At 40.3% G+C, this 27,366-nt stretch overlaps 1 protein-coding gene and 1 long non-coding RNA gene across 3 annotated transcripts in view; both read left to right on the forward strand.

Moving 5' to 3' along the window:
- The window catches only part of LOC137198790 (uncharacterized), a 28,374-nt gene extending 15,855 nt beyond the window's left edge, over nt 1-12,519 (forward strand). Inside the window, exons 5-6 of one of the 2 annotated variants that reach the window (XR_010931678.1) lie at nt 259-341; nt 12,253-12,519. This is a non-coding gene — a long non-coding RNA (uncharacterized lncRNA). The remainder of the gene's footprint in view (nt 1-258; nt 342-12,252) is intronic. The other variant, XR_010931677.1, reaches the window with a different exon arrangement.
- A 4,293-nt stretch (nt 12,520-16,812) lies between these two features.
- On the forward strand, nt 16,813-26,928 carry si:ch211-288g17.3 (chromosomal protein D1). Its single transcript, XM_067612744.1, has 3 exons — nt 16,813-16,979; nt 21,345-22,822; nt 25,043-26,928. The coding sequence occupies exons 2-3, from the start codon at nt 21,386-21,388 to the stop codon at nt 25,067-25,069; spliced, it is 1,464 nt and encodes a 487-aa protein (XP_067468845.1). The 5' UTR covers nt 16,813-16,979; nt 21,345-21,385; the 3' UTR covers nt 25,070-26,928.
- The last annotated feature ends 438 nt before the right edge of the window (nt 26,929-27,366 follow it).

Here is a 27,366-nt window from a genome sequence, read left to right on the forward strand (position 1 = left end):
TCATCTCTAATCAGGGATTGGTCCATTATGATTTAATGATATCGTAGTATTCTTTCATGATTGAGTCTTGGGTGTTTTTATTGCTAAAAATGGCAGTACAAGACTATAGGGCCCTGGACAAAAACCCAAAAAGGGTTGTGTCTGGGTGGCTGACTATTTATTTACTTATTCCAACTTCATGGCTCAGTGTGTTTATTGATGTTTCCCTTCCTATCCTGTGGTATGCTAATAATCTGCATGATGCTCTGCTGATTTCAGGAACGCAATGGTCAACTAAAGAAGATCCCCAAGTGAGAAGAGAGAGCCATGGGAAAAACCTCAAACTAGATTCCGGTTGTGAGGTAAATGCTTTGGCAACATCTGTTTCTTCCCGTTTATACAAACAAAGACTCTTTGAATCCAACTGAAATGAAAGAGAGAGAGCAAACAGCTCAACACAGAGGAGACAGAGAAAGATCAGAGCCAGTGATGGAGAACGTCAGCTTCAAATACACAGTGAGGACAACATTTCCACGTCTCTCAGCTTTTCTTTCTTCTCCCTCTGACAGTCTTTCTCTCTCTCTTCCAGTCTCATTTATTTTTACTCTTATCATTGAAGCGTATTGAAGCAAAATTGTTATATCGCTCCCTAACATAAACAGACTTTTAGCTATCATACAATCAAACCTGCTGAAAGAAAACTAAATCGGAGAGACATCATGTACAGACGGGTGACAAATTAAAGGAGAAACCATCATAAAGTGTCTTAGTAAGTTGGGCCACCATGTGCAACCAGAATAGCTTCAATGTGCCTCGGCATTTATTCTACAGTCTCTGATCTCTACTGGAGGGATGAACATCATTCTTCCAAAAGATATTCCCTCATTTGGTGTTTTGATGATGGTGGTGGAGAGCGCTGTCTAACACGTCAGTCCAAAATTTCTCATAGGTGTTCAACTGGGTTGAGATCTGGTGACTGTGAAGGCCATAGCATATGATTCACATCATTTTCATACTCATCAAACCATTCAGTGACCCCTCGTGGCCTGTGAATTGGGGCATTGTCATCCTAGAAGAGACCACTCCCATCAGGATAGAAACGTTTCATCATAGGATAAAGGTGATCACTCAGAACAACTTTGTATTGATTTGCAGTGACCCTTCCCTCTAAGGGGACAAGTGGACGCAAACCATGCCAGCAAAATGCCCCCCAAAGCATAACAGAGCCACCGGATCCCTTCACTGTAAGGGTCAAGCATTCAGGCCTCTACTGTAGTCTTGGTGAACGCCACACATGCACATTTGTCAAGAATATGGTGAAGGATGACTCATCTGACTATATCACTTTTTTCCACATCCCTGTAGACCAGTGCCTATGGTTTTTGCACCACTGAACTCTTATTCATCTTTGTAATGAGGGGTTTATGCACTGCAACCCTACTATAATATCCCTCTCTATGTAATTGTCGATCAAATGTGTGCGGTCGACCACAATTTCCGACCCTATTTACTGACAACTTTCCCATAGATCTAAATGCAGATGTCACTTTAGTCACTGTTCCTATTGAAACACCAGCCAGCTGAGCAGTCTTGACTGAAGCTCCTGCATGAACCCTCTTCAACACTGAACTCTCTTTCAAAGTCACTTAGATCTTTTCCTCTTGCCATTTCATACAAAATTAGAATCAACTGGGCCTGCTCAGCATTTTATACAAGCCACAGAGCATGATTGGATGTTAATTGTTTAATTGTACCATGCAGTGCACCTGTGTGGAAGCATCTGCATTCGTTATGTTTCTCCACTCATTTATTCAAGGTTTTTCCTTTAATTTGTCACCCGTCTGTGTATGTTATTCAATATAATTGCATATGGGACATCACATAACTGCTTGCGTGATTATTCTCTTTCTTTCTCTTTGACAAGCACACACACTACCAAGAAAAAAAATGAGAGTATATTAGCCAAAATAAGCTGCCTCCCATCATTTGTCACCCACAGAGTCAAACCAGCAATAAGAAAACCAATTCAAAATGGTTCATATTATTTAAAATAATTACATATTGAACCCATATAACAGCCTTCCTTCATTATGGAGGAAGAACATTAAATTGTTAGTGCACTTTTTTTTTTTTTAAGCTTATACGCACTGTGTGGATTGTATACAGCACACATTTGTGAACACGCACAAACAGTCACACACACGTTATCCTACTTATCGTGCTTTCTCTGCCTCTCCTACTCACACACACATATACACAGACCATGCACACATACACACACACACACACACACATACTGGCCCACACAACCCAATAGCCATTGACAACAGTGCCCTAGCAACCATTGGGCATCATGCCAAGCCACTGAGGTTGCCTGGTAGTGTGTTCCCATGGTAACGTTTTCTGCCATGGTAAATAAGGTACGAGGAGACTGAAAAAAGGATGTTTGGGAGAAATTGCACTACAGAATCTCATTCTATCTTGAGAGAGCTAATAATTTATGGTTTGCGAGTAGTATATACTTATCCTGGCCCTGCACTTAGTTGTCATCTGACTGAGGAGAAGCGTTAGCATCACAGGTTTGAGTCCTCACCACACGGGGTCAGATCTAGTTTTGAGGGAGACAGCAGAGAGGCACGTAATCTTTGTCTTTCTCCACATTCTCCAAACAGTCACATGACTTCTTTCTTGTATAAATATTCTTGAGGAAGTAATGAAATGGTGACATTTTGGTGACCTTTTCTGAGAGTATTTGACAAATACATTTATTTATTAATTTCTATGTTTATCTATTTGTTTGTCTCTGCATTTTTTTTGTTTTTGTTTTTCTTATCAAATAGTCACTAGCCCTATTTTTTATTTCCTTTTGATTTAAATTAGATATTAATGGAAGTATATTTATTACAAAACAATACACTTCAGTTCACTTTAACAGAGAACGTGCCATTCTGTAAAATCAAGCAGTCCCTGGCCCTGAGTTTGAGAACCGCTGTCTGAGCCCAGCATTCCTGTTGAGCTGGCACTTGCCAGACGAATCATAGCTGCGGTTAACAGTTTATTTGCTGTCACTGGGCAGATTTCGCTACTCCATGCCCCTACATTGTTTGGGTGGTGCCGTAGTCTCTCTGCGTCACTTCTCAAAGAGGATGAGTGGTGGAGAAGTCACCTGAAATCTTTGTTTTGTCCGTGGCGACATTTATAAAGAAAAACTGCTTCTTTAATTCTCTCCAGTTAGTCAATCATTCAGTTAGAGTTTCTTTGTTTTTCTGGTCACGTTCTCATGGAAAAGCCCATGAGGTCTTTGCCCTCTGTCTGCCCACTGTTGTTTACAAATTTAGTGTATTTTATATGCATGTTTCAACATGGAAGAACAGAATACTTGTTTTAATATCAACATCTAAAGATAAAAGACCAAAATCTTGAAAATCAGAGTCACAATCATGAGGTGAAAAGAAGAAGAAAAAATGCAGATGTGTTTTACAATGATTTAAGCTTTCCTAAGTGTATTATTGAAATTCCATACCTAGTTTTTTCTTACTGTAATTACTGTAATAACTGTATTACTTGAATATGTTTATTATAAATTATGTCCCTTAACTGTCAGTCAATAGATGAATCAAAATCTCTGCCTCCAGTTTTCAGACAAAACCCTAAAACTTATGAGATTGATTTTTCCTCAAATTAAAGACTGTAATTATTTTTGCAGTAATGACTGAGAAACAATATTTTATCACTCAGTATTGTCTCAGCTGTTGTTAGGCAAGATTAACACATGATGTTCACATGTGTGATAATCCACATCCCCGGAGTCATTATTGGATGTGATAACGATTTAAATTAAATTAACAAATTAAATTAATGCAAAATTTAATTTGAGAAGTTTACATGAATGTTGTATTACAAGGACTGTTTAAAAACTGGCTGTAATTAGCTTTTTGGGGAAATTAGCCCCTTGTAATTGACTAGCAACAGGGCATTTTTGTTTAACTTTATATAAAATACATATATTTAGGCATAAAAAATCTTAGTATCAAAGTTTTTTTTCAGTATTTTCTTGCAATACTAATCCTTCTTCTTGTAGCTGTCTTGGTTTTTGGCTCTTGGTTCAGTAATGGTATTTTTGTTGCTCTTTTTTTAGCTTATATTTTCTTGCTACATTGATGATTGTTAAATGCAAAGTTATAATTTGGACACAAATAAATTGTTGTAATAAGTGGAAAACATCAGTAAAACACCTTATACTGAGTTAGTAACTAATGTTTGACTTTGGCTACATGCTTTCATTAGATGCTAAACGACTTGAGAGGTTTGGGATGAAATGTCACACTAGTAAAATATCTTTTAGTTATTAGTATTACACCCAGTTTCCAATGAGTTTTAGGTCTGTTTTGGTGATTTTAGGCGTATCCAGATATGTACTTTGGTTCAACATGATTAATTTGTTTTTGCTCACTCAAGAGGGCGAACTGTAATCCTCACAAAGCTTCATCTGACCCGACACCAGCCGGGGTTCGGGTTTATACGTCACCCTTGCCTCCGGTGCAGGGGCTTCCCACCAGAATCACATTGGCACACAAACACACCCAGGCAGATTGGCAAAGAGCTGGCATTGGCACAACCATGCCGCATTCATGCGTGAGCTGACTGCGAATGAGACGGTGAGAGAGGTTTAAAAAGGGGAGGAGTGGAATGAAGGGGATGAAGGGGGGAGACTTAGTTGGTATGAACAGAGAGATTGTCTAAGAAAAAAAAAGTTGTAAAAGATTTTGAGGCCTGAAATGTTCAGTGATGAAGGACAAATAAGAGGTACTTAGAGAGGCGGGGGGATGGCCAAAGAAAGAAAATGAAGAGTAGGCGGAGGGTGGGCTTTTAGCATGGCAGAGGGCAGCGGAGAGAGGAGAGGTGAATGGGTTTGCATTTGGAAGCTGTCCAATTAAAAAAAAAAAACAATCTATGTCTCTATTAAGCATATGGAGCTGCCGTACCTTTAGAAGTTAACACTTACTTGGCTCGTCTTTCATTTAATAATAGTTAATTATTGAGTTTTTAGTACAATTACAAGCTGAGGCTGATTATAACTGGCTTTTATCCCTCTAATGTAATTGAACAAGTCCCAACGCAGCCGTTCATCACCTTAAACACATTTACTTGTGCTATGCAGTATGTATTTATATGTACTTATTTTCCTGACAGACAAGTGAGTGAGATGTCTTTTGGGGAATTAGGGATATACCACTCTCAGCGTTGTGTGTTTGAATCCAGCTTTGTGAGTGAGGCCAGAGTCCTCTAAGACTTTAAGGTAGTATTTTTGGTGCATTGACCAATCTGAATAGGAGGCCTAGCAACTCAACTGTGCAGCAGCTATCGAGTAATCAATGAGTCCTTGAGGCACACAGGAGGAGTGTCAAAACACAGCCATTGACTGCTAACAACAGCCAATTTGCTGCTTTTGCAGGAGATCACCTCAGCTAGATGTCGAATGTGTGGGTGCGCCCCATTATTTATGAAGTATAATGAGGGAGATTGACTGGATAGTGCTGTTACTCCAAATTGTCATCCAATTACTCAACCATTAGATCCTATTTGTTACACTGAAAGCTGTCTCACTATACACCAATTTCTGCATTTCCCTGAATGTACGTCGTTAAAGAGTGCAAATCAGCGTGTCCTGTTTTAATGTGTCAAGGTATCTGACACCATTCCTGAGATTCTGAAAAAAGTAAACAAACACACGAGCAAACATTAACTGGACACAATCTGAATAAGATGCTAAATTTATAAGTCATTACTGTCTGAAAAGCGTCAGTCACTGAAGTCACATCATGCTCACATTCATTCTTTCATTCATTAATGCACTCACTCACATTTCCGTGGCTATTAGGAGGTACGTCCGTTTCAACAGGCGCCACTAACTGGCCTCCTCTCTGCAGCTCCGCTAAACTCGTTAAGGGGCTTCACATGTGTGACACTGTTTGCCCTTGTTAATATAAAGACTGGAGAGCAGTGATGCGTTGCTCACTGGTGCCACTATTATGTTAGGTAACACTGGATGATAATCCTCCTCCTCCATGTGGTCAGTTTTGGGAACACGTGGGTTTTCGAAGAATATTTTTACCTTTATTTTACAGTGACAGCGGAGGGAAATGAGAGGGGGACAACATGCAGTAAGAATATAGTTTTAAAGTCTCAGTATGCCTCAAACAAATTAGGTTTTACAGTGTGTCCTCATACATATATATTTTCCAAATGACCACATTACAGTCGAGCAAAAAGGCTGAAGTCATAGAGTGGGATAAGACACGATGAATTGTACAAATGGGGATAATGGTCAGTCGTTCCTCAGATAATTCATAGCGTTGAGCTCGACTGTACAATCAAAAAGTGACAGAAGTTGTTGTGTGAAGTATTAAAAAAAAGAGTATAAGAGAGAGAAGTTTAAACCCTGCCTACGTTCACACCTCCACACACTTAGCCAGTTGTTGTGTGAAGTAGGCATGATGGTCAGATAAACTGTTTTGGAAAACTTGTTGGACACAGCTCCCACCTCTTAATCCGCCAAATATTTTATTTGAAGCATAAGCAAGAAAAAGGCAAGGCAAGTTTATTTTTGTAGCACCTTTCAACAACAAGTTGATATATAAAAAAGACATAATGACAAGATACAGTATAAAAGGAACGCAAGGCAATATAAAAATTTAAAAAGAGCACAAAAACATGAACTAGAATTGAAAAGTGCAGTCACAGTGCAGTGAGAGATATGAATGAATAGTTCAAATTTAATTTAAGTTTTAAGCCTTGATTTTGAAGAACTGAGAGTGGGAGCAGACCTCAGGTTTTTGGGAGTTTGCTCCAGATATGTGGTGCAAAGGCATATTGAGGCCCTTGTTGTGGTAACATGGTGGCACCTTAATTAAATGAAATATTTATAATTTTTGAACTGCAGTACTGAGAGATGTTCTAAACTTGAGCATTGAGTCATCATTAAATTATTAAACTTGATATATTATTGTTTTAACAGATACTTTAATACCTTCAAAATGGCTGGATGTCGTCTAAAATAAGCATAAACATATGATATAATGTTTTGAAACAATTAATCGACTGCAGAAAAATTAATCAGCAATTTTACAATCGACAATCGATTAATAGTTTAGGTCATTTTTCAAACATAAATGCCAAACATTTTCTGTTCCACTTTCTCCAATTGTAGGATTTTCTACTTTTCTTTTTCTTGTATGATAGTAAACTAGATATTTTTGGGGTTTTAAACAGAAATGTTAAGACAAAACAAACAATCTGAAGACGTCACCTTGGACTTTGGTAAGATAGTGATAGATAAGAGATAGATATATCTCTCTACCATAAACAAAGTGAGGTTCCTTTAAGCTTGAGATGTGATATCTAATATCCTCAGCAGGAATCCACCTTTGGTTGAGTGAAACAAAAACAGAAGAGGAGTATTTCGACTTTAACCTCAGAATGACAATGAAGTGCTCAGCAGTGCTGAATCGAGTCTTTGACGATATGGAAGATTCCACCAGCTCCACTTGCAGAAGTAGGTCAGGCAGACGCCTACAGTAAGCAACTGCAGGTTAAGTGCTTGTCTTTGTATTCAGAGACAGTGAAGGTCTGCCTTGGCCTCTAGTGGGAGGGGGGGCTGGTGGTCTATGTTCTGTGTATACCCACAAGAGGGAGACAAGTCCACAAAAATGCATGAAGTTCAGTTAGTTAGTCTCAGCTATTATTCCTTCACATACAACAACATCACAGTATTAAATCTTGCAACTTTCTCTTATATTTTTCCAACATGTTTTATTTTATTTCTGTGATGATTTTTTTTGGTGGTGGTGGTGGGGGGGATATATATATTAAGTTGAATGATTGTGTTAATCTGAAAGACAGCTTCACGATGATGAATTTATGATGAGATAATGAATGAAATAAGACAGAAGGGAGGGACGGATGACAGACAGAAGTAGAAAAAGACTCTGCGTAGAAGACGAGGAGGCTCCAGCGCTGACCCTGCTCCAGTGCTCTGCAGTGTGAGGTAGTTGGTTGTATGGTTTCGCATAATAAACAGCCTGGAGATAACTGTACAACCTTCTAGCTTTCCTTGCGGTGTCACCCAGACTTCACATGAATGCCGTCGCCCCCTATCCGTCGTGAAGTGGTAAGTACGAAGAGTGACACTTAAAAAGGACAGACAGTTCAAACTGACTGACTTTTTATAGAACGTGAATACAGGTACTATACATATTTGTTTTTCAATATTAAACATGACAAAGTAATGACAGACAGGATGTTTTTAGGGTGGTCCTAATTTTATTGAGGTGTACTTCAGTATATTCCCTTTTTGTGTGCAATTCATATATTTGAAACATATTTTACTTTTTTAAGGTCTGCTTTTCTAAAGGTCTTGTGGTTTTGCAGTGAAGGGCAAAAGAGATGCACACAGACAGTCACAGTCGTTGAGATGACATCTATTATCAAATCTAAAGTAGTTTAACATTTTTCCCCTCAGCCAATTCAATTTAATTATAATGACACGAAAACAAGGGACAAAACTGTTCCTGTACTGACTTTAAATCTAATACATCTGAAATACTAATCAGGTTTTCCTGTCGAGGTTCAGCTAATCCAGACGTCAATATACCCACCTTGCTCTGCAGTGCTCTTTGATTTGTTATTTGGTGCAGTCCGATGGGGTAAAGAGCCAGCTATCAATAGCGGTTTGTTTCTGTGTTTTCTTTAGCATTCTGTGCACAAAACACAGAACATCTCTTTATACAACATCAGGCAATAAAACTTTAAAACAGAAAACAAAAAGCTTCAGAGAGATAATTTGAGAAAATCTCACTCTGGGTGACAGGTTATTTTTGTTGTCTGTAAAGTAAGAAGTGTTCATATTATTCATCAGGTTTGAAAATATATTGAATCTGCAGCATCTTTCAGCCTGGGCTTGATCATTTTATTACATATTGCACAAATATGAAGCGTTTTAAGGCTAAATGTTTTGTTTAATTTTGAACGCAGTTCTCGGCATGAACATAAACATCTTCAAAGTTAACTCCTCTTTGTAGTCATGGGAGATAATGACAGTGTGCCCCAGACGTGAGTATCAGTATGTCCTTAAGAACAGGCTGTATGTGAACTTGCTTGCCGCCTCCGCCTCCTTCTTCTTCTGCCTCCCCCCCCCCCACCCCCACCTTCCCTCCCCCTCTCGCTACCCCCCCCCCACCCCCCTCTGTCCCCCCAGTGTGTCTGGCTAGTGGCTCAGACACTCAGTATCCGCATTGCGTTGCAGTGCTCCAGTGAGGAGGGGAAAAAAAGAGCATATATCAGCAATCTCTGCCGAGCACTGCTCTTTTCTGTACGCACACAAAGAAACGACTCCCCGGCTTGTTCCAACTCAGGAGGAAATACAACCAACACAATAGAGTCGCCTGCCACCCGCTATTTTTTGAAATGTGTCCGCTTCCTGCATTTGTTTAAACATTTAAACTGACAGCTCTATTTTCTTTTTAAATCCAGATTAATTTATTGTATTGTATTCCATTGTAACACTCCACACCTGAAGGAACTTGTTTTTTTAAATTAGAATTAATGCAACTTTTATTAAAACAACAATTAAAAAAAAAAAAATCCCACTGACATAACGTGTAATTTTGGGAGTTTTTCTTTTAAAGGTGCAAAGTTCAGCTATGTGATCCTGTGGCTCACTCATCGCTAACATATGAATGTGGATATTTGGGAATTCTTGCAACAAAGGCGAATAGATTGATATGTGATGAGTTGTGCAGATAGAAGACAGTTTGTGTTAATGAAATATGGAGGAAGAGCAGTAGTGTTGTGGTCAGAGCGGCTGGGAGTTTAATCACCTTTGGGCTTGCTGTGGCTTTGATCCTCACGCTGTGTAAAATCCACAGCCTCCGTCTGTGAGCTCCCGCCACCGCCTCTTCCCCCCTTGTTCCCTCCCTTCCTCTCGCTGTATCACACACACACACACACACACACACACACTCCCTCTCTCACAGATGCACATCAGTGCACGAGGACAAGCACGCACTAACACACAAACACGTCGACTCTCTCTCTCCTCCAGATGCAGGAGCACATGCGGCGCAGGTTCGAACACACTCACACAAACAAACACAGAGTAACAGACACCCACGGAGAGAAACGGCGTCGTGTGAACGTAGACTGCAAGATGAGCGAGACGGGACGTCACGCCTGCAAAAAATGTTGGGGGTTAGAGAGAGAGAAAGAGAGTGAGAGAGAGAGAGAGAGAGCAGGAGAGACGAGGAGGGAAGGATGAAAATGAGGGGAAGGGCTGAGACAGAGCAGGGGGAGGCGGGGACCGAGTGATAGAGAGTGTTCAAGCAAGAGAAGAAGAAAGAGCGATAGCTGGAGATACTGCATGCTTGCATAAGTGTCTGTGAGTGTGTGTGTGTGTGTGTGTGTGTGTGATGTATGTAGGTGACACAGATTTATGAAAGGAGGGGGTCATAGGTGGAGGCGCTGTTGGTGGTTGTTGGGGGTTGGGGGAAGTGGTGGTGTTGGTACAGCACCAGATAATGGAATCAATGCAATTGTCTGTGTGTGTTTCACTCTTTGTGTGTGTGTGTGTATGTGTGTGTGTGTGTGTGTGTGTGTGTTTAGCCTACCTGCCTCATAGACATTGCCTGTTCGGACTCTAATCGCCTGGAGAATTAGTGATGTGACTTGGCAGAGGGAAACGGGCACAAAACAGAGCCAGGGACAGCGCCTGAGAGAGAGGGATAGAAGAAGAGGAGAGACAAAAAGAGGAGAGAGCGAGAGATGGAGGGGTAGCGAGAGGGAAATAGTGTCGGGCAGCTTTTCTGTTCGCCGCCGCGTACAGCGCTCAGAGAAAAGGAAGACTGTGACGATGGGGCAGGATAGGTTTTATCAAGCGTTATTTTCTTTTACCACTGGATTAATTGTTGCTTTTTTTTCTCTCTCTCTCAGGGGGGAAAACGGATCAATAACTCATCGTAAGAGTACGTCGCGTTGTGTGTGTGTGTGTGCGCGTGTGCCTGTTTTATGTACATGCACTTGTTTTATGCATGTGCACACTGACATGCAAATGCTTGTGTGTGTTCATGTAAGGAACACCGGGCAAAGGCAAAAATGGTGAGTTCAGAACGACTTAAGCGGGCCGGCTAACAAATCGAGACAAGCATTTCGACTGACCTCGTCCACCCGCCATCTTCCCTCATTTGTGTCCACCTTCATGTTCATTCTTTCTGACAGAGGTTATTTTTCACATTCGAAATATTTCACTTCACGCTTCCCTCCAGCCTCTTGTTTTCATCCTCCGGTCTTTGTCTCTCGTGCTTTTGAGAGCAGCAGAGGAGCTCATGAAACTGGGACAGAGGAAAATATCTCAAAGCACAGAGACAAAGAGGAAACAGAGCAGGCGGTCTAATTTTTCTCACACAGGCAGCAAAAGGCTCCATGTTCTTATGCGCTTTTTTGTGGAGTCGCATGTCCGTCCGCGTGTGTGTGTATGTGTGTGTGTGTGTGTGCACCTGGCCACAGACATATTTTGTAAGTTAGGGACATGCTCTGGATTCTTGGCAGTCTATAAAGCTGCTGTCTGCGCAGACTTAACATGCGGGGCGAACGGAGCTTTTCAGCTGTGTACCAGTTGTTTGAACTCTGGCTCATATTCTTCATGTGGCATCTGCAGTGTCAGGCTTGTGTGACATTTATTTTGTCTGGGGAAGAGTAAATCAGCGTTGCTCCCTCAAGGCTAAACATCTTTGTCATGGGGGAGTGATTGCATAATCCTATGAGATCACAAGGCCTGTAGGAAATATAAGACGACAGTGTTGTCTGCGGCTCCAGGCACAGCTGTCTGTGGATGTTTCATGCATGTGCACAAGCGAGAGTGGAGCGTGTGTGTGTGTGTCTATGAACTGTGTATCTGCTCTGTCGGAGCTTATACAGGACAGGCGGCTGAATGTTCATCCCGTATGCAAATCCCGATTTATACATTAAATTTGAAGATTTTCCTTTTGCGCATGTGTGTCTGTCTTCAGATGCTTTGTCTATCTGTCTGCCAGCAGGGGGCATTTTGTTTGAACGCCTTTGCTGCACAGACCTGCACTGAATATCAGGCGCTGGTTATGTCAGGAGGAAAGAGACCGAAAGGGCCCTGAAAATTGAAATGCGGACTAATAACGTTACGAGAAAAAGACAGTTACACGTCGAACAATTGACTCTACGATTGTTTTTCTCTTTCTGTTGCAGAGGTGTGATCCGGTCCAGTTTGTGCAGACGTGTCAAGACGGAAACGTATGATGTCGGACTGCAACGGCATCGGTAACAAACAACGGTAACCATTCGATATGACAAATAAACTGTCTCTCGTTTTAGAGTATATTCTCGTTATAGTATAAGATGTTCTGACTGAAATGTTATTTATGTGCAAGTTTTATATAAAAAATAAAAATAAATGTCATACATACATGTAAAGAACTCAGTATATGTCAGTGAAGTATATTTTTTCATGTTAAAATTGACGATTTCCAGTAATATTAAAGACATCATGTTGAATTGTACCTGTGGACGAGGTTGACTGTCAGTCTGTCGGCGTGCTTCATTGTCCCTGAGACCCTTAACCTGTGATGATATGAAAGGTCACAGGTGAGGTCCTTGGGAACAAAGGTGCACGCAGCTGCATCTTACAAAGCCATGACGTCTAAAGACAAGAAAGACAGTCACAAATACAAAAATGTTTTAGCCTCAGATCAGAATGAATCTGCAGAGCCGTCGTAGAAAAAAACAGGATCTGACTGCATGAACTCATCTGGAGAGAATTCACCAAACTTTCCAGACATCATGGAAAACCCTAGAAGAGACAGTGCGGCTCGCTGGAGGGGGCAGTACCTTTTGGCCGGCTTTGTGCACTGAACACAAACACGGTTCAATAAAAAAAAGACAGCTAAGGGTCGTGACCCCGATAAATGATTCACACAGGAAAATCTGGAAATGACAACATTCAAGACCTGCTAATAGTTCATTTTATAAGCCAAGTTTCTTCACCTTGATGTTTAATTATTTAGAGGAATTTTAAAGTCCATCATAGCAATTAAAAACATTTATAAGCGTGAGACTATGATGAAAATATGTTAGTGAGAAATAAAAGTGCATTTTTTAGCATTTTATGGATGAATTTATTGTGTTTTTTCTGGATTTATTTTATTGATTAACTGAAAATATGACAATAAAATTTGCTTTTTAAGAAATGGTGAAACTTTGTTGTTTTTTGTTTGTGTTTAATACCATGAAAAAGAATATTGAGATTAGTGTGTGTGTGTGTGTGTTTGTGTGTGTGTGTCTGCCTGGCTATGCATACTTTTCACTGGACATGAATTAAGTTATTGAATTAAATACTAAAAAGTCAATGCAGTAAAACATCTTTAGCTTGTTCTAGGCCTTCAGTTCAGCAGCCTAACATACATTTTTGGCCACTCGTTCAGGATTTCAACGTAAGATAATGATCAACATGTGATATTAAGGTTCCCCCACGCTCCCTGTCATCCTATCTCACATGTTTGCAATGCCTTTAACAAACCATCAGAGCTGGTAGGTGAATAAATGAAAGTGACGCTCACCCTGACATGCAGCCAGGGCGGCTCAGTGTTCCCTGGCTCTCAGCCCTCCATGTGTTTGTGCATCCCAGGACAGTTGACATTGATTGTGCAGGAGACAGACTGAGACACATTAGTACCCAGCTCGCTCCTGCCGCTGAAAAACACATTAACTGGCTGCATTGGGAGCCCTGTCTGGTAACCATGGCAAAGCACACAGGGAGGGAGGGAGGGAGGGAAGGAGGAGGAGGGGGGCGGCGGGTTGAGACGGGGCAGCGGGTTCAGCGTGCAGTCTCAGGGGTTGTCTTTCTCAAACGCTCCTTTCCTTTCCTCCGGCCACGTCTGTCATTTTCTCTCAGACTCTCCCGGCCTCTTTTGAACTGACAGCTTCTCTCTCTCTCTCTCTCTCTCTCTCTCTCCTCTCTCCCTCTCTCTCTCTCTCTCTCTCTCTCTCTCTCTCTCTCTCTCTCTCTCTCTCTCTCTCTCTCTCTCTTTCTCTCCTCGCACACACATTCAAACACAATTTGCATATTTCTTTCTCTCCTCTTGCATTCTTCTTATTGATGCTGACCTCATCACTCTCGCCCTTACCTCATACTCCACCCCCTTATCCAACGACCCTCTGCAACATAATCTCTCTCTCTGTCTGTCTGTCTCTCTCTCTCTCTCTCTCTCTCTCTCTCTCTCTCTCTCTCTCTCTCTCTCTGTCTAATTTGCCTTTTTTGTGGCCTTTTTTCCCTCCTCACGTCCTTTCTTCCTTCGTCAATATGGTTCCCCTCTGTGGAGAGGCACAGTAAAGACAAGAGGGAGCTGAGACAATGTGAGTAAATCCAACTAAAACTGATACTGACAAACCACGTGTGAAACAGGACGGGTGAGCCGATGATTTCTGCACAGTCACACTCATAATGTTGGCGTATATAATGTTTTTTTTCATTAGTTTTTTTCATTAAAGTTAGTGAGCTGTAATATGAATCTGTTGTACTTCTGCTGCTGTGATACTTTAATTTATCAAGGATCAATTAAGTCTAAGTCAATCACAAACTCTTATTAGGTCTATTTTATGTGGGATGATTGATGTTCTTCTCAGGGAAATTTTCTAACTTTGTGCTTCCCTTTGATGTTACTTTATACTTCCACTCAACTGCATTTCAGAGGGAAATATTGTACTTTCTACTCCACTACACTTATTTGACAGCTTTAGTTACTTTTCAGATGAAGATTTGACACAATGGATAACATAACAAGCTTTTAAAATACAACACATAGTTAAAGATGAAACCAGTGGTTTCCCACCTTTTTTGGCTTGTGACGTCTTACAAAAAGCAGTGTGTAGTCGGGGTCACATTTCAGATGTCTATGAGTTGTTAACAGCTCCACCAAATAGTGATTTTTCCCTCCAAACTTCTCACAATAAATGTTCAAATGATCCGATATTTCAACAAAAATCAAAGATTAGAGAAGAAGTCCAAAAACTGAAAACAGATTTGTGTATCAAAACTTTGTTTTTTCTTCTTTCCTCTCCCATAATCATCTAATGACTCCTCAAATTTATCTGGTGACCCTTTGGAGAGGCCCGACCCCTAGGTTTGGAACCACTAGACTAAACTAGCTAACTGTATATAAAGTAGTTGAAACTAGCTCCACCTCCAGCAGCTACAACAGTAACATGCTGCTTGCACATTGATGCTTCAGTATTAATAATCTAATGATGTCATATATAATAATATATCAGTCAGAGGGACCAAACTAGTACTTTTACTTTAATATTTATGTACTATTACTTAAGTAGGATTTTTCATGCAGGACTTTACCTTGTAACATAAAAAAGCTGTTTATGCACTGATTCATCAAATCCTCTCAGGCCTACTGCAGATGTTATATTTTACCACAGCTGTACACAAAATGTGCCATTTGTTAGGCCATTTCATGATAATGTAATCCAACTATAATGTCAGGTATTACTAGAGCGTTATCGAGTTGCTTTTGGGGAGTGTTGTTGTCAAGACAGTGCAGTCATTATGGGCATCTGTAAGATTTGGATTTAAGGTTTATGAGCGTATTTGGTTGAATATCTTTTTGGGTAAAGTGTCATTGCAGATGTGGGTATTAAAAGTGATGTTACCTCGAAGCAGACAACTCGACACAGAATCGACCTTTGCGCCACAACAAAAATCATGTGACCAACCCAAACGAGGCCTCCTTACGTCACACTGATATCAGAGAGGTGTGGCACTGGTTTTGGTAATTGTAACTTATCTTCTTTGTGAACGGAATGAATATTTTAAGTCATAGATGTACTAGTAAACATGTTATTATTTCTACAGCAAAAGGAAAATTACTCCACATGGGAGTATACCACCATCAAATTTTATCTTGTCTTTCTTGTCTATCTTGTCAAAATTTGAAATTGATAACAAATGTGAATTCTGTAAAAATGAAGAACAAACAACTAAACATCTATTTCATGAATGTCAGTACTCATCAGGATTCTGGAAAAAAAAAAAAAAAGAGGATTATTTTGACACTCAAACCAACTATTCAATTAAAGTGGAAGCCAGCGATATAAATACTGCACTATGAAAACAAAACCAGAAAGTTCAACGGACTGTCAATTTATTAATTTTACTGGGCAAATTTCATATCCATAAATCCAAATTCTCATTTTCAATTTTCATGATTGAATTTAGAAAGTATTTTGAGTCTATCCAACTTATAAACAATATATATATGAAAGAAACTTGATTTTATTGGCTAGCTTTTCTATTAAGTTATTTTTATTTATTTTATTACTTTTACTCCTTGTCCTGTTATCATGTTGTTATAATGTATCAACCAATTGAAAGTGAAATCATGCCTGTTATGTTATCTTTATTTAATTATGATGCCTAAGTGTTTTCTGTTATTGTCTTAATGTCACATGTTGTTACTGCATTGAATTATAATCTGACGTTTCATCTCGGTGTCAGATTTAATTCAACCATACAAGTGTAAAACCAATAGTTGCCCAGCAGATGTCGCCATTTTGACTATCAAATGCTTCTAAACAGTGAACCATTTTCGATGCAAATGTTTTATGTTTATTCAGTGCCTCAGAAAGCTGTATTCTACCTTCACTAGCTGCCATATATGTGAACAGTCACTGCTTTGAGAGTCTGATGAAGAAATGCGGAGACGGTTATTGAGGCGGAACCGAAACTCTGTTGTTGTCGTTTCCGCCGGAGTCTCTTAAAACGTGAAGCCCGGAAGCGGTAGCAAATTTAAACCGCCATCACAGCAACAACAGACGCGGACTCACCTCGAAGCTTTCAGCGTATGGGGCTGTGATATCAGTCAATATTTTGTGGAAAATTACGCTAAAATCTCCCAGAGGATATTTTAAAGGTAGGATACGGACTCCGTTGGTTGAACTATTTTATCAGCTTTTCTCGTCCAGCTACTCTTTCCGTCGCCGTCCATTTTGCAGCTGACTATTACCTGGAAAACAATCTGCTGCACGATCACACTGATTGTTTATGGCCCCCAAACCGAATAAATTTACTGCTCTTCAGTTCAGTTGAGAAAGCATGAGATTTCATTAAATTTTTATATGTATTTTTTAAGAGTCTTGCTTGCAGCAATGTTAATTGTGCACGTTATTGCCAGCTTCATATTGTTATAATAATAAATATTTATTAATAAATTATGTTTATTACTATGTAATAATCAGGGATGCCCCAAAACCCGGTTCTGAATTGGAACCGGTTCTAACGTTTTAAGAACCTGGGATATTTTCCAGGTCGGGTATTTTATCGGTACTTTTGCACGTTTTGGTGTAACTTTATGGTCCAGCTGCAGGCAGCTTCTTCTCTGCAGATGTTTTTCATTTGGCTAAAGGCCATTTCATACTTTCCGCGTCTGCGTGGCTGTGTGACGTAAATGTCGTCATCCGCCCATGTCCGAGAGGTGCCGCGCGGCCCCTTTGGTGACATCCGCGTACAGCCCAAAATTTGTGACCACGCAGACTATACGCATAGCAAACGCGTCAACTGCGCATGTGTTAGGGTGACCATTTTTTCAAACCCCCAAATTGGGACCCTTACGCCACAGATATACTTACGAGAGGACACGTACACGGGCAGCTGAGGACATCACTGACGCGTAGTAGTTCTGTTTATGCTACTCTCTGTAGTCCACTTGAAGGACGCGTTCCACACATGCAGTAGATGAGCATCTACAGGAGACAGAGTAGTGGCAAATTAGAGGTACGCGAATGTCTCGAAATTTACATCACGCCGACCCTTGCATATTCGTAGAGTGCAAAGTATAATTTCGGCTTTAAGTGTACCGCACTTTCAGCCATGCACACATGTATGTGCTTATGCATGCACCATAGGTGTTTTCATCAGGATGGGGGATCATTTTAGCACTTAGCACACCTACTGAGCGCACCTTTCAACACCATGGACAGCGCCTCAGGAGACGAAAAATTATGTTTTGCCTCCCAAAATCCACCAAGGTATTTGTCAGTGTGTGTTAGAAAATCAAACTTTAGATTACATGTGCCCCTTTCACACATGCAGTCTATCCCTGAAATGTTCAAGAACATTTCCTGCATGGAGTCATGTGTGAATGGGAGCAGGGATCAATATTCAGGGAAATCTGTACAGCCAATTTCCCACCTCAAGACTGAGTATCATTTCAGGGAAAATGCCAGTACGGCTGTGTGAATGAAAGCAGTGACATTGCAGGGACACTTTCACGTGGAGTGAGCGAACCAGACTCTGTTGATGTCGTAGGCCTATTTGAATTCGCAATTCGTTTACAGTTGCCGTGCCAATGCTTTCGCGGGTGATTTGTCTTATAAACTTGTTGAATATTAAATATTAAATAGACAAAAACAGCTCCTCGCCCACCACATTCCTGAAAATAATAAGAGACGTCTTCCACCGCGCTCACGTACATCCAGCCTTGCCCCGTCTTTTTCTGTTGAGTTTTATGGCGGTTTTCATCCATAAGTGTTGCATGACCGCCATCTGCTGTCCGTCCCTTGCCCCATCTATTCTGGCATTGCCATGGCATGTGTGAAAAGGTGCAAGATGAAAAGGTTTTCCCAGTAATTTACCTGGAACTATGTGTGAAAGAGGCTTTGCATAACCTGGGTTCTCTGAGTGAAGAGAACAGGACTGCCTAGTGTCTACTATATGTATGTACTGTACTGTATTCCTGTCAATGATGGGGAGTAGTTAAAGTATAACTGCACCCCTAGGTCTGAGCCTAACCCCAGCCACTGCACAATTTTAAAATGCTAAAAAGTGGGCAAGGGGCTGAGAGGGGGGTGGGAGGGGTGAGGGTGAGTGTGGCTGTGTGAGGCAGGAGGGCAGGAATTGCTCAGTGACATAATAATAATGAGAGGAAGACGACATTTAAATGAGCCAGAAGTCATTTTGCATTTCGCCTTGCAGCTCTTCAACTCTCCAGCTGTCTGTTCCTGCAGTTATCAGCTGGTAAAATCTTGTTTTAAAACGTTAAATCACAGTGTAACTGTAACTGGAGCCATTACTGGACCTGTCTGTCTGCCTGCAGCTCTGCTCTGCTGGTGCTCCAGCAGCGAACCTGTCCACTAAACCTGTCCGCTGCTGAAGTGGACAGGTTCAATTTCGGTGGAGCTGCTCCGTAGCTGGTTAACATGGGCACCTGAACCCACTGTCACAGTTAGAGCCAATCAGAGGCAGAGTGGGGACAGGTCTTTGCAGAACATTCTGTTGCCATCCTAGGAAACAAAAACTTCCCGCATGGACCCCTTGCAGATGTCCACGTGCAGCCCAAAATTTGTGACCACATGGACTGTACGCACCTACTGCGCATGTGCTAGAAAAGCAGGAACAGTAATGCCTGTCCTGTCTACTGTATATATGTACTGTGTTCCTGTTCTCATTAAGCTGTCAATTTTCTTTTTCAACTTTTTCTTGTTCATCAACATACAGGAATTTCTCAGCTGCATTCAGACTGAAAACAGCCCTGTGTGAAACAATACAAGTGTCTGTGTTGATGTGGGTGTGTTGTATAAAGTGCTGGTGAGACAGTGAAATACAATCCAGCAAATCCGGTTGGAGTAAAAATATGATAGCGTTAAAATTGCAATTTAAAAGTAATTCATTATTTAATATTTTAATAGGCAATAAAAAGATGAATTATAAAAAGAATTTACAAATTAAATATCGACCCATAAATAAACAGTTCAAATTATAAGGGAATTTACAAAAATATAAAACAGTCAATAAATACATAATTCAAAAATGCATAAATGATTTCCTAAATAAATATTGGAATTTCAAATATCTAATTGAAAATGCAGTTTAAAAAGAGAAATGAGTTACTAAATGTGCAAATTGACTTAAGAATTCAGGTTTTAATCAGGTATTTAAAACTCTTTCCCCTTTGAATTTCCATTTCCCCGCTGCTTTTCCTATTTGATTTGCTAAGCCTTTTAGCTTCTCCTTTCATACTTTCTGTTTAGCCTTTCTGTGACACTTTGGGCCTAGCGCTGGTAAAACAACGGAAATCAGTCTTCCCCAGAAGCCCCCCCCCCCTCCTCCTCCTCCTGTGAGGGGCTCCTGCTTTCATAGTAAATGCTCTGTTGTGTACAGATAGTACACAGATAGTAGTAAAGTCACATTATGTCCATGGTTTGATTGTTTGTAGTGCTATATGGGGGTTTTATCACATGAAACAATGAAAATAAACTAAATTTCTTCATTTTATGAATCAAATATAAAAGGTGGAGATTAATGTTAGGTAAAACACTTGGAGAACACAAACAGTCACCTGTAAAGTGTGCTGAATGTTGTAAAAATACTTCGGCTACTAGATTTCACAGTATAATTTTATATAGCATTAAGTAAAGGCCAGATGACTAACACATCCAAGTGTGAAGCACATGCACCCTACACCAGTTTGACTCAGGTCTTGTTTGTCTGTCACTGGCCTGTGTGGTAAGATTTAGCATTTTTTTTCACATGCAACCATGTCACCTTTGTGTTCAAGTCTATGACACAAACTGTGAAGTTGTGCTAATGAGTTTTCTTCTTGCTGGGCCAGAGGTGCTGACAGGTGGCACCCTGGAAGCTTCCTCAGGGAAGAGCTCTACAGGCCCAGGAAGGAAAACCTAATGAGCCTTCCTTAGGTGTTTGACAGAGTTTGGTGTGATATTTAGCGTTAGTCCTCCTGTGTCCATAGCACAAAGTCTAATACCTTCAATTGAATTTCAATCAGCTCAAGAAGTAGAGGTTGCTGTCCCTGTCCATACATGCCCTCTAGATGGTGCTTTGTTTGTGTCCTGAAGCCCACTCTCTGTCAGACCCTCTGCCACAGGTGAACCTCAGGAGTGGAGCTGCAACGATTAGTCGATTTAATCAATTTTGGTTGTAATCTATTAAATTAATCACCAGCTATTTCAATTATCGATAAATTGTTTGGATTCCAGCTCCTCAAATGTTAATATATTTTCTGGTTTCTTTGGTCATCATGACAATAATCTGAGTATCTTTGGGTTGTGGACTAGTAACTAGTAAGTCCTCACATTGGACAAGCTAGAACTAGAGAAAGTTTGCCAAGTATGTTTAAAACAACTTATCAAAATAGTCTGGTTACTTTTCTACTTTTGGATTTGCTAAATTAATTGATTGACCAATCGTTTCAGCTCTACTTTCTTGTACATATTGATTTTTAATAAAAATGAATAATGCTTTTCCATGTGTAATTGTACAGGTGCAGACCCAACTGAAGCAGTCCAAGCTGAAGGCAGCACAATGGAAAAAGAAATGAAAATGGCTGAGAAAGAAGAAGAAGATGCTGCGAGTAAGGGAGAGTCCAGTGTAGATATGTCCAACAACAGTCCAACTAAAAGAGGAACGGGGAGGCCAAAAGGTTCTAAGAAGTTGCAGGTTTGTGTTACAGATGTAAACCTAATGGAGCTGGTTTCAGGCATTTCAAATGGAGAGTCCACAACGCCCCCAAGGGGAAGAGGGCGTCCAAAACTCTCAACACACACAGTACAGCAAGGATCAGGAGACGACCAGGCTGATAATTCAGTGCAAACTGGTAGGGGTCAAGAAAGCCCGAAAGGGTCAGGGTCCAAGAAACTGGCCAGTAATGAAGACCATTCTCCTAGGAAAAGAGGCAGGCCATTAGGGTCTCTGAACAAAAGCACCCTTGAAAAGGCTGCTGCCGCAGATTTACCAAATGGTGGTTCTGATACACCAAAAAGGGGAAGGGGTCGTCCTAAAGGATCCATGAAGCGCAAGTCAGAAACCGTTACAAGTGGTGCAGAGGATGAAGGCAGTTCTGCAACACCTAGGAAAAGGGGTCGACCGAAGGGCTCTCCCAATAAGAGACCCCGGCTTGAGAGAGAGGTGAACAGTGAAGGGGAGGAGCAGGATGTGTCAAATGGTATCTCAAAGACGCCTCGGAGAGGGAGAGGAAGGCCAAGAAAAAGTATTAAACATGAGAGCAAGCATCAACAAAAACAGGTTTCAGGTGGCTCACAGCCAACTAAGAGAGGTAGAGGTCGACCAAAAGGCTCTTTAAACAAGAAACCCACTGCATATAAGGTGCAAGGTAAGGTAGGACGCCCACGGAGAGAACTTGTTCCGATTGAAAGAACAGAATCAGTCATCCCCATAAAAAGAGGTAAGCGTGGGCGACCAAGAAAACAACCAGCTAAAAGGGGAAGGCCAAGGAAGTACCCTTTGCCGTCACCAGAAGAGCTGAAAAAGCCCAAAGTATGGAAGCCACTGGGAAGGCCGAGGAAATATGCACGTGTTGATCCTCCGGAGGGAGCCCCACCAGCCCCTCGCCGAAGCCGTGGTCGGCCTCGCAAGTCCGAGTCTAAGAAAGGTGCTCACTTACGCAAAAGTTTGCCTACCAGTCCATCCTCACCACGCACCCCAAGTGATGGACCCCCAAGGAAAAGGGGTCGTCCCCGAATTATTGTAAAAAGTGAGGATGGCACAACACGGAAAAGGGGGCGCCCTAAAGGTTCAGTCAACAAAAATAAAGCCAGAAATGAAACGCAACTCGACAGCACACCCCCCAACCATTCAAAAGCTGATGATTCATCTGCTGTTGGGGTGAAATATGAGGAAGAGTCAGTTGTAGAGGAAGTGGCGCATGATGTAGAGACAGTGCCAATCCAGGACGGAGGTAATACTGAAGAAACACTCATCGATCAGGATGGAAATTTTCAAGTTAGTAACCAGGCTTGACTTTTAGTTGCTGTTTAAAACCTAGAATACAATCTTGTCAATGAAAGACATGTTTTTAACATTTTTTCAGTTGGGTAGGCTAGATATTCAGCAGCTCTTTTTTTCCTGACTAACTTTATTTCTGCCATCATCTGCGTAAGCCGACATAAAGTCTTTTATTAGAACTGGCACGTAGGTTAGTATTATAGACTTGATTGTTCCAGTTTAGTTCTCAAATGTAGTCAGGGTCCAAAATTAACACCCATGTCAAATGCGGGGTAAATTTTGGGTTTGGCAGAAAAATAAATTGGGATCACCGGCCAGGTGGCCCGTAAATAATTTTAAATCACAGCATAGTTCCAGGTTTACATCGCTGTGTCTTTTTTGTGCTTCATTGTTTCCCCTATATGCTTTCAACAGCGGCGCCGCACCGCTGCTAAATGATGAACGCCACAGCTGAAATTTCATATTGTAGCCTACGTAATAATCCGGTGAACGCAAACTACACGCACTTTGTCCGTTTCAAGCTTAGAGGAGCTTGTGGGGAGAGAATGTCAGTTTTGCTTCTTTGTCTCTCCTCTTCCTCTGTCTGTGCCTATTTGCACAAGGGCGGGACTGACACATACATACACACACACACACACATAAACACACAGCAGACAGGATGAAACGGACTTTAGGTTTCACTTTACTTGAGACGACTATAACTGCTCACTGCCGTAGGTGCAACAAAATCCAGCATTAGGAGAGACGGTACGAGCAATTTATTTTCTTTGTTGAGGCATTTCAGTCTTTGACATTTATTACAGTTACAGCTATCTGGGCCTCTGTGGCCTTTCTGGTGTCAAAAACTCCTGGTAAATTAATATGCACATGACTCTATGGACGTAAGGAACAAATCTATGGTAGTTTTAAGTTATTCCACTGCTAATGTGCGCAATATGAGTCCTGGCGTTGTGGGCTCTGCGCGCATACAACAGCACCGCTGCTTAAAAAAAAGTCACACCTAATTTTAAGGATGATAGTGAGCAGGGTTTTGAGAACAGGAGTGACACAGACATGGTGTAGGAGCATAGGATATGAGTTAGGTAAAGACAAAGTTTGTACTCATTATGTACTGTACATTGGGTTCGGTTTATGCTCCTGTGTTCATATTTCTGTAAAGTGTGTGTTGCACTGGAAAAGTATGAGCTAAAGTGCTAAAGTAATGCATTGATGGTGTTGATTTTTTTAAATTGAAAGAGCTCAGAATAAAAGTTGTAAATCCAATGTAATCTATTGATAATTGTCTCTTTGAAGTGATGCTGAGTTTGCATACTAAAAACTTAAGGTAATTATTTTTAGTCAAATAATGCATGGTGCAGCTTTATGGCCGGTAAAAATATCTTTGGCTGGTTAAATTGTCTCAGTTTACCTGCCATTGGTAGATGAGCCAAAATTTAATTTTGGACCCTGAATGTAGTGTTTGTCAGTTTTACTGTGACACAATGTGAGTCACGTCCCTCAGTTGCTGGGGACTGCACTTGACTTGGAAGGGGGGGGGGGGCTTCAAACTAATGTTGGGAGATTTTTTTTAATTTTTTTTTTTTTTATTAAGAGAAGGTACTCCTGAGCCTCCCTTCACTGCTATTTGTGTTTTTATGTTTTTTGGCATTTTTTGCCTTTTTAACGGAGAGCTGATAGTGGAGAAGCAGACAGGAAATTAGGACAGAGAGAGAGAGAGAGAGAGAGGGGTATGACATGCAAGAGAGGTCCCAAGCCAGAGTTGAACCGGGGACATTGCGGTTACGTGGCGTGCACTGTAACCATTTGGCTACAAGGGTGATCTGGAGACATTTAAAAACAAAAAGAGTGAAGCTAGAGAGAGAAGAGAAGCCCTGATGTCACGTCCTGGCTCACCGCTGTTCCAGTAGTGTCTGTAACTCAATCCAATCTCTCATTTAGCATTTATTTCATCTGTCTTTCTAAAAATAATTAAGCATGTTCCTGCGTTCTGCTTTCCACGTTTTTAAACTAATTGGACTCCACTACAGCACTTAATATTACAGGTTGAAACCTGCTTTTAAAAGTCAAACAACATTTAACTTTTTAGCATTGGGAAAAAAAACTACAGTAGTGCAAGTACTTGCGTCATCATAACTTGATTTTGTCCATATCAGTAATGTTTTCGATGTTTTAGCTGTAGTCTCTGCTGCCTAAAGCTGTTTGATCCTCTCTGTCCAGCTGTTACTACAGACAAGTCTGAACTAGCCACGGCCCCTTGACTCAACCGTGGACTCATGGATTTTTTTATCGTTTCCGTTATTACAAATGTCAATGTGATGTTGACTGAGGTTTTCTTACTTCTGGAAAAGAACTTTGAAGTTCGCTTCTGCTCTCTACTGAGTGTCTGATGAGTTTGGGGGCTTGGGAGATAAAATAATGTCTAAATTATGTCATGATGTTTTTATAATCTCTCTCAATGCCATTTCACAGTTGATCAATATTTCATATTTGATTTGCCGTAATTGCCAAAGCTTTGAATGTACCGTTTATTAGTTTTTTTTTTCTCTGGTCTCTCAACTTTCTGTTACGTGCATTCCTCGACAGAACGTAAGCTCTGTGTCTAAACGCCTTCCCACCTCTCACCGTCGCCCTGAAGGTTTCTTCCTCCATGTGTGCTTTTTAAGTTTTTACTGTTATTTCTCTTTAAATTTTTACATATAGCTGTGAAGCCTTATTTTTTTTATACTGTCATAAGATTAAATTCAAGTGATTGGTTTGATTTCACAAAAATTAATTTACTCGTTTTTGAGTACGTTGTGTATAAAAAAAAAAAAGAAAAAAAAATGTGACTTGATTTTTTTTTTCTTTGGCTATTGCTCCATTACTTGTATGTCATTATTACTGATATTAACCCCTTTATGGTCGTGGTTGTGTTTTCAACAAGAAGCCAATAATTTGTGAGATATGGTCTTGAAATAAAATGTCGATCTTGCCGTTTTATTTTTCACGTTGTGGTGTGATGTTTGATAAGAATGAAGAGGTTTCCTATGTTGCCCCTTTCTATTCCTATTTGTTTTACTTTATTTCATTATTTGTTTACATAACTTAATGTTAGTTGTAGGAATATAAACAGACAGTTATTATCTGTTTATTTTTATGTAGTGTTTGAGGGTAGCAGCCCCAACTTCACCAGCCCTGTTCAATGATGTGAGTGATACTCTGTGTACCTGAGTCAAGCTAAAGATAAGATTGTCTTTGTTGTGAAAGATGAATCACACCCAACTATAAAACTGACACACGCCACAGTCCATGAAGAAAAGAAAAACATCTGTGTAAAATACCTTTTACAGGGAGAATTTGCATATTTGTTACGGTTATGACCATGAAAAAGGGGAGTTGCATTGAACTTGTAGCTATAATGTACCATCATGATAAGTTCTTGCTTGTTAATTAAGCAGACACCAATTATAAAGGTCAACACTTGCTGCAAAAAGGAAACATTTGTTGGAATGTGTAAAATTGGGAGTGTCTGTGATTCTTTTATGACCTGAAAAATATTGTTGAGCATACAGTCTAAAATGTTAAATGTTTTGCTGTTTCAAAAATGTTGCTTTTGCCTTTTTTTAAATTTTATTTTTTTATTTTATTATTATTGACTTGTGTATGGATTTATAGCAGAAAAATCAATGTGGGATCAGTTCCATCCAGTTTACATTTGTGTATATTAGAGCTGCAACAGATAGTTGGTTAATCAATTAATTTAAATTAATAGTAAACTAATTTGATAATTGATTAATCATTTGGTGTAACTTTTTTTAACTTGTCAAATGTGAATATTTTCTGGTTTCTTTAGTCTTCATTGACAGTAGAACGAATATCTGGGTTATAGACAAAACGACATCTGAGGAGGGCTTTGGGAAACTGATCGACATTTTTCACAATTTTGACATTTTATAGATCAAACGACTAATTGATTAATCAAAACAATAGTTGGAAGATTAATTGATGATGAAAATCATTAGTTGCAGCCCCTGTGTATGTAGGATTTCCCCATAAAGAAGTAAAAATTAACCACATGTTCTGTAATACTATCTGTATTTTCAGAAATAAAAAAATAAAAAACACTCACAGCCTTGAATGTTCTGAAAAGAAAACACTCAACTATTTTTCAGAAAGGTGAAGTAATTTGAGCAGGAAAGTTCATGACAAAAAAGTCAAGGTCCACTTAAATTTTTCCAGAGCTTTTGACAACTCACAATGACAAAAAAAATGAGAATTGAGCTGTTTCCATGGCAACCGAGCATACATACCATATGCTGAGGGGAACCTTAAGATGTGGTTGAATACTCCATATATGTGGATCTTGAGTTAAGAAAGGGGTTTTGTCAAAGGTGAGGTAAAGATTCAGGCTTAAAAGTAACAGAAGGACATCCTACCTTGCACAGTCCAAACAGTTTGATGAATGGATCAAACGTGAGGTGTTTTATATGTTGGGGTTGAGGGCAATGAGGTGGTAGACAGGGTAGCTATAGGGAAAGTTTAGGCAGGGATAGTGTAGATGT

This window comes from Thunnus thynnus, chromosome 15, assembly GCF_963924715.1.
Source record: "Thunnus thynnus chromosome 15, fThuThy2.1, whole genome shotgun sequence".
Lineage (NCBI taxonomy): Eukaryota > Metazoa > Chordata > Actinopteri > Scombriformes > Scombridae > Thunnus > Thunnus thynnus.